Genomic DNA, 14,233 nt, shown 5'->3' with positions numbered 1-14,233 from the left:
ATGAATAGAAGTAGTCATTTTTTTTCGTATCCTGCGAATCCTGGCTCCAACTTGTTGTGTGCTGCTGCATAATGGCAAGTACTTGTCGCGCTGATGATGAGACTGCAGCAAAGATAAGTTTCAAAAGAAAACACAAGCACTCTGCAACATTCCAGCACAATTTCAACTTAAATTGCTCCTTTAGATTTCATTCCTTCCCTCCCCTCATCTTGGCCCGAAGGACTTCAAATCTATTCCTTTGGCATTTATGATATGTGAACATCTTTTTCAGCTCATATCTTCCCACACACACACACATACATACATCCGACCAGTTGCCTGTGTTATATGATATTCCTCCTTAGAGAGCAGGATAAACTGCATCCTTGTCCTTTGCGGTATGGTCTGCTGAGTTTTGCAACTCTGGCACCAAACAAAAAAAAAACGAGAACGAAAACGAAAACTTTTCTCAAGATTTCACGTCTGTGCCGTTCAAGGATTGCGGCACAACGAAGCAAATTGAATGAAAACTCAAAGGTTTCCGCATAATTGCGGAGATAATTTAAGCGGTTGAGTTCGAGTTCCTTGTTTGCAAAAGGACTGCGTATGAAACTTGCAAAGGATAATGAATATTTGGCAGAGTTGGAGTATCTTTCTACAATTTTAAGTGATTCGGAATTATTCAAAACAATTAAAAAAGGAAAATACCACCAATTTTAAGAGCCTTGCAGAAATCTCCTTAGAAAATGATATCCTTAGGATCGCTTTAGAAATCAGTTTAAAGGGTACCCATTTTAATGGCCTTGTGATGCTTTTAGAAATCGTCTTAAAAATCCACGTCCTTTGCTCGAGGTATCCTTTAAAAATGTTTCTAATCCTTTTTTTTCCTTTTAGAGATCTTCTTAAAAATACACGTTCTCTGGTCGAGGTATCCTTTAAAAAATGTTCTAATTATTTTTCTTCCTTTTAGAGATCATTTTAAAAATCCACGTCTTTCGGTCGAGGTATCCTTTAAAAAATTTTTCTAATCCTTTTTCTTCCTTTTAGAGATCGTCTCAAAAATCCATGTATTATGGTCAAGGTATCCCTTATAAAATCTTCCAACAAACTTAAAGTCCTTGGTCCCGATATCCTTTCAAAATTGTCCATGAAAAATGTGCAAAAATTACCTAAATATCCTTCGATACCACCAGCGATTAGTGGTCTTTTAAAAACTTCTCCTTGGAAAATGATAGTCTGAAGCCTAAATATCCTTCGTCTTAAAAATCCAAGTCCCTTAGTGGAGGTATTCTTTAAGAAATCGTCTTAAAAATATCACGTTCAGGTATCCTGTCAAAAATAGGTGGCGGAACTCCTTCTTAGAAAATAATAGCCTGAAGATCTTTTCAAAAATAGGTTTAGGCTACCCATTTCCTGGGCTGTCAATCTTTTTAGGAATTTGGTAAAATCTGTAGGATTCTTGGCCTAAAGATCCTGTCAAAAATCGTCTTAAAAATCTAGGCCCTTTAGTCAAGGTATTCATTAAAAATTCTGCTGAAAAAAACTTCACGTCCCATAGTTCAGGTATCCTGTCAAAAATCGCAATGAACGCTGCACGAATAATGACCTAAATATCCGTTTAAAGATGCCTGGTGGTCCTTTTAGAAAGTTCTCGCATTGGAAAATAATAGCCTGAAGATCCTTTCAAAAATCGGTTTGAAGGCTACCCTTTACCTGGGCTGTCAATCCTTTTAGGGACTTTGTAATAACTGTATTTTTCTTAGCCAAAAGACCCTTTCTTAAAAATACCGGTCCTTTGGTCGAGGAATCCCTTAAAAATTTGCAAAAAAAATGTAACGTCCTTGATCCAGATGCCTGAATATTCTTTCAAAGATCACTGGCGGTCCTTTACGAAAATTCTGCTACGAAAATGTAGGTCCTTTCAGAAATTGGCTAAATAGCTACCCATTCCTGGGCAGTTAATCCTTTTGGCAAAAACTGTAAGTTTCTTAGTCTGAAGTTCCTGATAAAAAAAAAATCCACGTTCTTTGGTCAAGAAAAAAAGAAATATTCTGAAGAAAATTCACGCCTTTCGCGCAGGAATCCTTTTCATGAACGCTGCACAAATAATGGCCTATATATCCTTCTAAATATATGTGTCTCTTAGCCAGAAGATCCTTTTAGACATCGTCCAAAATTCCCCGATTCTAATCCTAAAAATCTGCACAAAAAAATGGTGAAAATTCTTCTAAAAACCCTTTTCGGAACTCCAATATATTTGACACAAAAATCTTGAAAAAACTACGCCAACAATGACCTGAAAATAATTCTGGAAATCATCTGAAATTACCTGAAAATCTTCCTAGAAATCATGTTCGGAAATCCCTTGTCTCTCGCCTAAGGATCTTCTAAAAAACTAGACGAATTATGACCTCCTTCTAGAAATCACGTTCAGAAATCTAATATTTGAGGCCCAAGGAGCCTTTAAAAATCGTATTAGATTTTCCTGATTTTTGCAATTCTTAGTCTGCGGATCCTATGAGAATTCTTCTTAAAACCCCACTAACAACGACCAGAAGATATTTTTAGAATTTGTTTGAGGATCTCTTAAAAAAACCTGTTAAATATTCTACATTTTCTTTGAAGATCCTATCGGAACGTTTTTCTGAAAACTTCACTTTTACTGGTCCGAAATCGTTTTTGAAATTCTGATAAAATTTCCAAGGAAAATCCCTTAAGAAACTTCTTATCCTGAATATCCTTTGAACAAATCAATCAAAAACCCCTCGATCCTTGCTTTGAAATTCCTTTGCGAAACCAAATTTTTTGGCCTCAAGATCCTCCCAGATTGCTTCTCAAGAAAACCTTCACCTTTCTTGACCTTACATTCTCCTTGAAAATCTTCTTAGAAACCGCATAGTCCTCTGAGGATCCTTTGTAATAACTTTACATTTATCCCGTTCAATAGTCAGTGGGTCCCTTGTAAACTCTTCTCCAATACATCACATTCCGAGACCTGAATATATTTTCAGAATCCTTTATAAAACTCCACATTTACTGGCCTGAAATTTCTGTTCAGAAATCGTCCTAAAAACTTCTTCATTTGCTGTCCTCGATATCCTCTCCTCCTCTTTTGTCCTTGTCTCAATTATTCTTCCAATTTTTTTCAGAAGAATTCTAAAAAATATTCATTGGCCAAAAGTTTTAAAATCTTCATTAAAAAAATCTTCATTGAATACCTGAAGGCTCTTCCCAAAATATCGCTTAAAATGGTTGATTTGTAAAGTCTCTAAAATGGAGAAATAAACCCTTTCGATTTCCACTGTTCTTTTTCAATATCAGCTCCTTTTTTAAATATTCTTCAAGACATAACATTCAGAGGCCCGAAAACTTTTAAAAAAGTCCACATTTTCTGGCCTTTCGCTTTTCAGAAATTATCTTAAATGCTTGTCCTTAAATCCATGTCCTGGATATTCTTTCGGAAATCTTTAGCTCTTGACTTAAGGGTCCTTCCAAATCTTTCCAAAAAAACCATTCATTGGTATCTACTATAGAGTAACTGTCCTCAGAACCCTCAAGTTTAAAGTAAGTGGCCTCAAGGGCCTTTACTGTAGAATAACTGTCTTCAGAGCCCTCAACTGTAAAGTAAGTAGCCTCAAGGGCCTTTACTGTGGAGTCGCTGGCCTCAAAGGCCTCTACCACAGAGTAGTTGACATCAGGGGCCTCTACCATAGAGTAGCTGGCCTCAGAGGCCTTTACTTTAGAGCAGCTTGTCTGAAAGGCCTCTGCTGTAGAGTGGCTGGCCTGAGACACCTCAACTGTGTTCTCCTGTTCATTTTCAATATCCAGTGGATAAAATCTTCTGAAAAACATCACATTCCGAGACCCGAATACTTTAAAAAAAAAAATACAAATTTACAGGCCAGAATTTATTTTCAGAAAACCTTCCAAAAGTCCTTAAATCCTTGTCCTGGATATCCTTTCGAAAATCTTTTGCCCCAGACTTAAGGATCCTTTCAAAAATTTTTTTTTCCGAAATGTTCCAAAAAGTATTCATTGGCGAGAGGTTTTAAAATCTTCATTAAAAACCTCCCTTATCATAGCCCTAAGAACGCTTTATTAAAAGATCTCTTAAAATGATTGCTTTGAAATTTTCCAAAATATAAAAATTACTCCTTCTAAATGTTCTGTTGTTTTTCAATATCTTTTTTAAATATTCTGGATAACAAAACATTCCGAGCCCCAAAATATTTAAAAAAAAGTCCACATTTTCTAGCCTTTCGCTTTTCAGAAATCGTCTAAAAAAACCCTTTTATACTTGTCCTGGATATCCTCCCATCGTCTTTTGTCCTTTGATCCTATAGATCCTTCCTAAATTCCTTTCAGAAATGTCTCTAAAAACCCACATTCATTGACCAAAAGTTTAAAAATTTTCATTTAAAACCTCCCTTATTATAGTCCTATTGACCCTTCCCAAAGGAGCCCCTAAAAGGATTGCTTTGAAATTCTCCAAAATAGAAAAATAAATCCTTTCAAATTCCACTGTGTTTTTTTTTAATATCCAGTAGATCCTTTGTAAAATCTTTTGAAAAACATTACATTCCGAGGCTCAAAAAAAGTCCACATTTTCTGACCTGATACCTTTTTTAGAAATCGTTTTAAAAACCCTTAAATCTTTGCCCAGCACATCCTCTTATCCACTTTTTTCCTTGGCTCAAGGATCTTTTCAAAAAAATCTTTCAGAAATGTCCTTAATAACATTCATTGACCAAGAGTTAAAAGAGATTAAAAACCTCCCTTTTTACAAACCAAAGGACTCTTCCCGAAAGTTCCCTTGAAAGGAATGGTTTGAAATTCTTCAAAATAGGAAAATAAGGCTTCTCAAATTCCACCGTTGTTTTTCAATATCCTGTGAGTTCTTTGTAAAATTTTCTGAAAAACATTGCATTCCGAGCCTCAAAAAAAGTCAACTTTTGTTGGCCCGATTTTTTCGGAAATCCCACTTAAAAAATCTTCAAGTTGCTGTCCTGGATATTCTATCAGAAACTTTCTACCCAAACCTCAAGGATCCCTCCGAAAATTCTCTCAGAAGTGGCCCAAAAAAACATTCATTGGCCAAAAGTATCAAAATCTTCATAAAACCTCTCTGATTATTACCCTGAGTACTTTTCCCAGAAGAGCCCATCAAAAAAGTTGCTTTGGTATCCTTCAATTTACCAAACATCCTCAGCTTCCACCGCTACTCATAAAAAATTCTCTTTAAATAACTATCAAATAGTTACGGCATTTGAAACTGATACCAACTGATTATGAATGGAAAAAATTGCCATATTTTCAAGCATTTGTGGTTTTTACCCTCTTCCCCGCTCCTTCTCTTTCCCCTCCACCAATTTCCCAAAAGCCGAACACAAAAAGGAAGCCCTTCTTCTGAGGAAAAGTAGAGCACTGTTTCTTTTTTCTGGCGGCTTCCTTGCCAAAGATCAATTGAAGGTGAAGCGTCGCTTATTAAGCTCATTATGGCATTACAGAAAATAGTTTGCCGTTCGTTTCGCTTTCTGCTCTTGTGAAATTTTGCAATTCGTAACAAGTTTGTTGTTGGCCCAATGCAAAGGATGGATGGTTGGATGAATAGATGGCAAGGCGGCAAGGTGGAGAGGCAACGAAATCCTCTTATGTTTGGTTAATTAAATCAAAGTTGTTAGGGCGCTAGAGCAGATGCTTTAAAAATGTAGTTAAATTTCATGGGAAGGTATTACCCACCCACCTCCTGGCGTATGATTGATATTAATTACATTTTGGTAGAACATCACGGCGTATGAGAGTTGTGAACAATGACACGTTACACATACGCCTGAGTTCAGGGGAACATTAAATCAACTTCAGTGAAGTGTCTCTCTCCCACTCTCTCTTTCTCTCCCACTCTCTTTTGGAAAATAATTACAACTTTTCAACTAATAATTTCAGTATTCGCCGAAATGCAAAATCCTATTTTGTATTCAACATTACAAGCGAAGCGCATTATTTTGTCCTGAAGGTATCTTGCTCCCGCAAGGGGAATTACACAGGAAACTTCTTACACGCATATGTTTTCCACGAAACTAATTTCCATTTCGAACACTCTCCCCCCCCCCCCCCCCTGCTTCCATTCTTGACGGAGAATAACAAAAGTTCCTGAGATGTCGCTGTCGGTGGTGTTAATTTATCAGACACACAATACGGTTTTGTTGTAAACCGCAAAATGTTTTGTGGCAATTATTTGTTCTTTTGTTGTTGTTGATATAACAAGCACACACACACACACACACACAAACACAACAGCACCATCTACCGCATGTATTGCTAACAGCAACGACAAACAATTGCCACAACAGCATGCGGCAAACACCAACAGCAGCAGCAGTAGTCGCCTTTATCCTCCCTCCTACCACTTGGTCCAAGAATTCCATTGCACTAAATGTTGTGCGTCCCATCCCTGGCCCGCTGCAGCAAGTGAACAAACAAAAAAACAAAGTACATTTTGCTGCGTGTAATGTGGTCACGCATGTGGCAAAGACAGGGAAACAAGAGCGCGATTTTGCCGATTCGCCGTGTTCGCCAGCCGGTGTGTTAAACAATAACCAAAGCAAATGTCATGCGAGAAAATGCAAAAATATGCGGAGCTACAGGCAAAGGGCTGATGCATTGAGATGGGTAAGGGAAGCCAGATTTCAGAGATGGATCTTGGAAAAAACAAAGAAGAAAGCAAAGGCTATAGTCGTGCGTGTCCTACCATGTGATACCCTATAGCTTGTCTGCGATAGAGGCCGCTGAAGCCACCTACTCAGTTACTCTACGAAAGAGGCCTATGAGACCAGCTACTCTACAGTATTGGCCTCTGAGACTTGTTAGTCTACAGTAGTGTTCTCTGAAGCCAGCTACTCTATTATAGAGAACTTTTGGGCAAACTACTCTAACATAAAGGACTTTGAGGCCTTCTTCTTTACAATAGGAGTCTCTGAGGCCAATTACCCTCCTCTTGTAAAGGCCTCTGAGGCCAGGTACATTACAGTAGAGGCCTCTACGGCCAAAGACTTTATTTCTTCTGAGTCCAGCTACTCTGCGTAGAGGTCTATTAGGCCAGATACTCTACAGAAGAGATCGCTGAGGCCAGTCTCCCTAAAGTAGGTGTCTCTGAGGTCAGCTACTTTACAGTAGAGGCTTGTAGGGTCATTTACTTTACAGTAGAGTCCTCTGAGACCAGTTACTTTCGGAAGATTCTGAGACCTGCTACTTTACAATAGGAGTCTCTGAGGCCAGCTACCCTCCTATAAAGGCCTCTGAGACCAGGTACATTACAGTAGAGGCCTCTATGGCCAACTACTTTACTTCTTCTGAGTCCAGTTACTCTGCGTAGAAGCCTGTTAGGCCACATACTCTACAGAAGGGATCGCTGATGCCAGCTTCTCTACGGTAGGTGTCTCTGAGGTCAGCTACTTTATAGTAGAGGCTTGTAGGGTTATTTACTTTACTTTACAATAGGAGTCTCTAAGGCCAGTTACCCTCCTGTAAAGGCGTCTGAGGCCACGTGCATTATAGTAGAGACCTCTACGGCCTGCTACTTTACTTCTTCTGAGTCCAGTTAATCTGGGCAGAGGTCTGTTAGGCCAGATACTCTACAGAAAAGATCGCTGAGGCCAGCCTCTCTGAGTTAGGTGTCTCTGAGGTCAGCTTCTTTACTAGAGGCTTCCAAGGCCATCTACTTTACAATAGGCGGGTTTGAGACCAGGTACTCTTCGCTTTAGACCTCTTAGGACAGCCACCTATTAGTAGAGGCCTCTAAGGCCAGATACTTTAGCCAGTAGTGTCTTCCGAGGCCAGCAAGTCTGATGTAGAGGCATCTGAGGCTAACTACTCTACGCTAGAGGCCTCTGAGGCCAGCTACTTTACAGAAGGGGCCTCCGTGATCAGCGATCCTACAGTAAGCGCCTCTGAAGCCAGCTACTTGAAGGTAGAAGACTCTGAGGCCAGCTATTCTACGGTAGAGCCCTCTGAAGCCAGCTACTTTACAGAAGGGGCCTCCGTGATCAGCGATCCTACAGTAGGCGCCTCTGAAGCCAGCTACTTGAAGGTAGAAGACTCTGAGGCCAGCTACTCTAAGGTAGAGGCCTCAGATGTCAGCTACTCTAAGATAGAGGCCTCAGATGCAAGCTACTCTAATTTAGAGAGACATCTAATGACAGCTATTTAATGTAGAAGACTCTGAGATCAGCGATCCAACAGTAGTCGCTTCTGAAGCCAGCTACTTTAAGGTATATGACTCTGAGGCCAGGTACTCTAAGGTAGAGGCCTCAGATGCCAGCTACTCTAATTTAGAGGCCAGCTACTCTACTGTAGAGGACTCTGAGGCCAGATACTGTATTTTAGAGGCATCTAATGACAGCTATTTAATGTAGAAGCCTCTGAGATCAGCGATCCTACAGTAGTCGCCTTTACAGTAGAGGCCTCCAAGGCTGGCTACTTTACAACAGAGGCTTCTGAAGACAGCTACTTTACAGTAGAGGCCTCTGACGATAACTATTTTACTTTAGAGCCTTCTGAGGTCAACTATTCTACAGTAGTGGCTTCTGAGGCCATTTACTTTAGAGGAATCTAAGGGCAGCTATTATATGATAGAGGTCTCTGAGGCTAGCTACTATACTCCGAGCCCAGCCACTCTACGCTAGAGGCCTCTAAGGCCAGCTACTCTGTGCTAGAGGCCTGTAAGGCGAGCTACTCTATGGTAGAGGCCTCTGAGGCCAGCTACTTTGCAGGTATCTAAGGCCAGCTACTATACGATAGAGGTCTGTGAGGCCAACTACTCTACTGTAGAGGAATCTCTGGTCAGCTTTTCTACGGAAGAGGCCTCCAAGACCAGCTACTCTACGGTAGATTCCTCTGAGGCCAGCGTCTCTACTGTAAAGGCCTCTTTACGGTAGTGGATTCTGAGACCAGCTACTCTACTGAAGAGGCATCTGAGGATAGCTTCTTCACGGTAGAGGACTCTGAGGCCAACTACTTTACAGATCTGAGACCAGCTACTCAACAGTGGGGGTCTCTGAGACCGGCTTATCTACCGTAGTGGCTTCTGAGGCCAACTACTTTAGAGGAATCTAAGGGCAGCCATTATGGGATAGAGGTCTCTGAGACTAGATACTCTACTGTAGAGGCCTCTGAGGCCAGCTACTCTTCGATAGAGGCTTCTAAGGCCACCTACTCTTAGATAGAGGCCTCTGAGGTCAACTTCTCTACGGAGTTTCAGGAAAATAAGTTCAAAGGTAATTTTTCAAAATCCTTATGCGTTGTGGAGCCCTCTCCACCTCATTTTGCATATGTTTTTTTTATGGAAATCAAACATGAGAAAGCTTTTAAATTCAAATATCGAAAGATGAGATGGTGAAAATTCCGGTATATGGAATTCAGATATCTTTTTTCGCGTAAATTTCGTTTTAAAAAATTCAACAATAGATGTAGGTATGTAAGTGTGTATATTTATATGTATTCGTAATGTATCTTCCGTATGCAAAAAAAATCCAAGCAGGCTAACATTGACATTGCCATGGAGTGTCCCGTGGCCCACAAACCCCCCACACCACCACTATCACGGTGTATGTATGCGATTGTCATGTGTGCGGTAAGACAAGTGCGATCTGTGAAAAATAATCACACACCAGGCTTGCTGTGTTTTTTGTGAGTGTATACGTGTGTGAGTGTGTGTGTATGAGTGTCGGTGAGTGGGAAAACAAGGTATCCACCAGAGTAAAATAAACAATGAATGGACTCCACAATCGCCGTCGTCGTCGTCGTGGTGGTAGCGTTGGTGGTTGTGATGGTGGTGGTGGTGGCTGAGGACATCCTGCTACCAGCGGCTGGCTGGATCTGCCAACCGCTAAACGAATTGTGGTGTAAAGACATTGTCAATGGCAATGTTGCCATTAAAACTTACACAAAGAAGCAAATGACAACAATGGCTGGGTATGGGCAACATTCCAGAGCAAAAGCAGCAGCAGCGGCAGCAGGGGCTGCAGGTGGGGATTCTGTGGCTTCCTGATGAAAAAAATGCAGCATCTCCAGGAGAGGGAGCCAGGAAGCCCATTTGGAAATTGAATTGTTTAAATTATGCCCGGAATTTATTAGCGTAAAAAATATTTCAAGTTTTTAGGAAAATTAAAAATAAATTATAAATTTTTATGTTTGGATGGCGCCCAACGTGGGGCAGTTGTTTTTTTTAAATCATAACTAATTGGAAGAGGGAATTGAGAGACTAAATTAAATATTTATAAAAAAAAAACTGTTGCAATTTTATTTGTCCCTCAAATTTCCAACTCATACCATCACCAGCCCTCCTCCTACAGTTATTCGGAACTTATTTCTTTAATTACTTTTTTTGTCTGTTCTACAGAAACTACTTCGAGAGCAATTAAATTTATTTTTCTTTCACTTTTGAAAATTAAATTATCTCCAGTTCTTTTGCCATTGCAGTGCTACCCTGCCCCCTCCCACCTCTCTCTCTCCCACTCCCTTGCCCTACTCTCCCACAATGAAAAGTGAAATCTAGATATAATTTAAAACTAAAGCCAGCTCTCTTCATGTTGCAATGTAATTTAATTTCTGTTCTCGGTTTTTTCGCAACAACAAGAAAAAGAAAACTGCAGCAGTTTTTCCTTTCAATTCCGTCATTACGTGAAACTTGGCTGCTGTTGCTGCAGCAATGTAAAACCAGATGAATGTGCAACTTTGTGCCCCGGGAAGAGAGTGAGGGACATAACTCTATTACAACACTTGCACCTTGGGTTTTTCCATAGATGAACCCTCTCCCCCATTCCTCTTCGTAGAATATTTGTATGCTTGAACCTACGCCCCCTCTTCGCACCCTCTTCAATTTGGGTCAAAAATGTTGCACTGTGTAATTTGATTACACTTTGTATTTGATTCCAGTTTATGTGTCGCTTGGCTGCATTTAAAGCGCATCATTTTTGTGTTTTATTTCCAATTTTTGTTGGTGTTGTTGTTGCTGAATTTCTGTGCCAGGTATTCGTAGAGCATGAAACTGCATTTGTGGGGAGAGCGTATAGCCGGGGGATAAAACAATATAAGTTTGACATCAAAACACAAAATGTTCCTTCATGCTTGAGGTCAGTTTGAAGGGGGGTATTTTTGTAAAGCTTTAAATCTATGTTACCCAGAGGTGGGCGTTTGGATGGTATATAATCTCCCAGCCATGGCCTAAAGAGATACAGGATCAATGCCTCTCTTCACATTTCAAATGTTGGGCAATTCTGGGAAATTTTATGGCGGAATTTGCCATTAGGGATTTGAAATAATTTAAAAAATATTTAAAAAATAAAATCATCAAATCAAATTTCAGATTTAAGGCTATTTGTATCTCTCTATATTTAAAAAATCCATAATAAAAGAGTAGGAAAATGATATAAGTGTCGGCCGCACACTTATATCATTTTCCTACCATGAGATACCCTACAACACTATAATCAAAGACCTCAAACACCTGTCATTCCTATAATATATCGGAAAGACACCCTGAGGTCATTTATTATACAGTAGGGAAGTCTGAGGTCAGATGATCTACGCTAGAGGCCTCTGACACATGCTACTTTACAGTAGAGGTCCCTGAGGAATGCTACTTTACAGTAGAGGCCTCTGAGGCCAGTTAGTTTACGGCAGAGGCCTCTCAGGCCAGGTAAAGGCCTCAAAGGCTAGCTACTCAGCTATAGAGGTCTCTGCGGTCAGATACTTTACGTAAACGTCTCTTAGGCCATTTAATCTACAGTAGGTCCCTCTGAAGCCAGCTACTTTACAGCAGAGTCTCCTAAGGCCAGCTATTATACAGAAGTGGCTTCTTAAACCAGCTACTCTGCAGTAAAGGCGTCGGAGGCCAGCTATTTTACAGTAGAGGCCTCTGAGGCCACCTACTTCACATTAGAGACCTCTGATGCCAGCTACTTTACGGTAGAGGACTCTAAGGCCAGCTTCTTTACAGTAGATGCCTCTAAGGAATGGTATTTCACAGTAGAGGCTTCTGAGACTTGCTAATTCACTGTAGAGGCCTCCAAGACCATATAACCTACGATAGAGGCCTCTGAGGTCAGCTACTTTACATCAGAGTCTCCTAAGGCCAGCTATTATACAGAAGTGGCTTCTGAAACCAGCTACTCTGGAGTAAAGGCATCTGAGGCCAGCTATTTTACAGTAGAGGCCTCTGAGGTCGGCTACTTTACATTAGAGACCTCTGATGTCAGATACTTTACGGTAGATGTCTCTAAGTCCAGCTACTTTACAGTAGATGTCTCTAAGGCATATTACTACTCCACAATATAGGCCTCTGAGGCCAGCTGCTCTACAGCAGAGGCTTCTAGGTCCATCTTCTTAATAGTAGACGCCTCTGAGGTGATCTACTCTACGGTGGAGGCCTCTGAGACCAACTAGTCTACGGTAGAGGCTGCTAAGACCAGCTGCTTTACAGTAGATGCCCTTAGGCCATCTACTCTACGGAAGAGACCTTTGATACATTACTCTTTACTGTAGATGCCTGTAAAACCAGCTGATTTACACTCTGAGGTCACCTACTCTACTAAAGTAGCCTCTGCGGCTGAATATTGTGCAAAAGATGGCTCTGAGACATGCTACTCAGTAGAGACCTCTGAGGTCATCTACTTAACAGTAATGGGTATCTGAGGCCAGCTACTATAGTAGAGGCTGCTGAGGAGAACTACTCTACGGTAGAGAATGCTGAGACCAGCAACTCTAAAGTAGAGACCTTTAAGGCCATCTACTTTACAGTAGAGACCTCTGAGGTCAGCTACTCTACTGTAAAGGTCTCAGAAGCGAGCTACTCTACGGTAGAGGCCAGCTACTTTACGGTAAAAGCCTCTGAGGTCATCTACCTTAAAGTAATGTACTCTAAAGCCAGCTAGTCTCCTGTAGAGGCCTCTAAGGTCAGCTACTCTACTAAAGTGACCTCTGATACATGAGTTTTTACTGTAGTGGCCTGTAAAGCCAGCTAATTTACACTAAAGCCCTCTGAGGCCTACTACTTTACAGTAAAGGCCTCTGAAGCCAGCTACTCAACAGTAGAGGCCTCTGTGGCAAGCTACTCTACAGTAGAGACTTCTAAGGTCAGTTTTTATATAGTAGAGGCTTCTGAGGGCAGCTATTCTACAGTAGGGGCCTCTTCAGCTAGATATTTTACAATAGATGCCTCTGAGGCATTCTGCTTTATAATAGAGGCCTCTGAGGCATTCTACTCTACGGTAGAAACCTCTGATGTCAATCACTCTACTGTAGAGGCCCCTGACGCCAACTACTTTACGGTAAAAGCCTCTGAGGTCATTTACTTTAATGTACAGTACTCTGAGGCCTCCTACTCTACTGTAGAGGGCTCTGAGGTCAACTACTCTACTGTAGAGGGCTCTGAGGTCAACTACTCTACTGAAGTGACCTCTGCAGCTAGATTTCTTACAGTAGATGCCTCTGAGGCATTCTACTATACTGTAGTGGCCTCTGACGCCAACCACTCTACTGTAGAGGCCTCTGAGGTCAGCTACTTTAATATAGAGTACTCTGAGGTCAGGTACTCTACTGTAGAGAGCTCTGTGGTCTACTGTGAGAGCTCTTGTGATGGCCTCTGACGCCAGCCACTTTACGGTAGAGTGCTTTAAGGCCAGCTACTCCATTGTACAGGGCTCTGAAGTCAGCTACTCTACTGAAGTGGCCTCTGAGGCCACATACTCTGCCATAGAGGCCTCTGACGCCGGCTACTCTACGATGGAAGCCTTTGAGGCTAGCTACTCCAAAGAAGAGACTTCGCAGATTAGCTACTCTACAGTAGGGGTCTCTGAGGTCAGTAAACTTACGGCAGAGGCCTCTGAGCAAACTACTTAACAGTAGAGGCCTCTGAGGTCAGCTACTTTTTTATAGAGGTCTCTTAGGTCAGCTATTATGCAGCAGTTGCCAGCTATTTCAATTGAAATTTTGGATTTTTTTACACAAAAGTTATGGTCCATTTCACCTCTAAATATTTTCCGATGACCACTCAATTTGGTAGGCATCTTCCTTGTGCTAAACATTTCTCCCATGAGAAGTTCGACGTCGATTAGTCTTTAATTGTGACTTGCAAAGCGACTGCAAAATCAAGACCATTTGTAGCCCTAAAAATTTTGGGAATATCTTCAAAAATAAATGCCTTTCAATCTGACCCTAGTTTACCCCCCATAAAAAAATTCCGTGAGGATCGGACAAT

At 41.0% G+C, this 14,233-nt stretch overlaps 1 protein-coding gene across 1 annotated transcript; it reads left to right on the top strand.

Moving 5' to 3' along the window:
- Nucleotides 1–9,493: 9,493 nt before the first annotated feature.
- Nucleotides 9,494–13,875, top strand: LOC131805556 (uncharacterized). The gene is made up of 3 exons (XM_059128835.1): nt 9,494–9,581; nt 13,036–13,564; nt 13,629–13,875. Exons 1-3 carry the CDS (start codon nt 9,494–9,496, stop codon nt 13,873–13,875), a joined length of 864 nt encoding a protein of 287 aa, XP_058984818.1.
- The last annotated feature ends 358 nt before the right edge of the window (nt 13,876–14,233 follow it).

Source organism: Musca domestica, unplaced genomic scaffold (genome assembly GCF_030504385.1).
Source record: "Musca domestica strain aabys unplaced genomic scaffold, Musca_domestica.polishedcontigs.V.1.1 58, whole genome shotgun sequence".
NCBI lineage: Eukaryota > Metazoa > Arthropoda > Insecta > Diptera > Muscidae > Musca > Musca domestica.
Note: the sequence above shows the minus strand (reverse complement) of the source record. Positions and strands in the feature narration are given on the sequence as shown.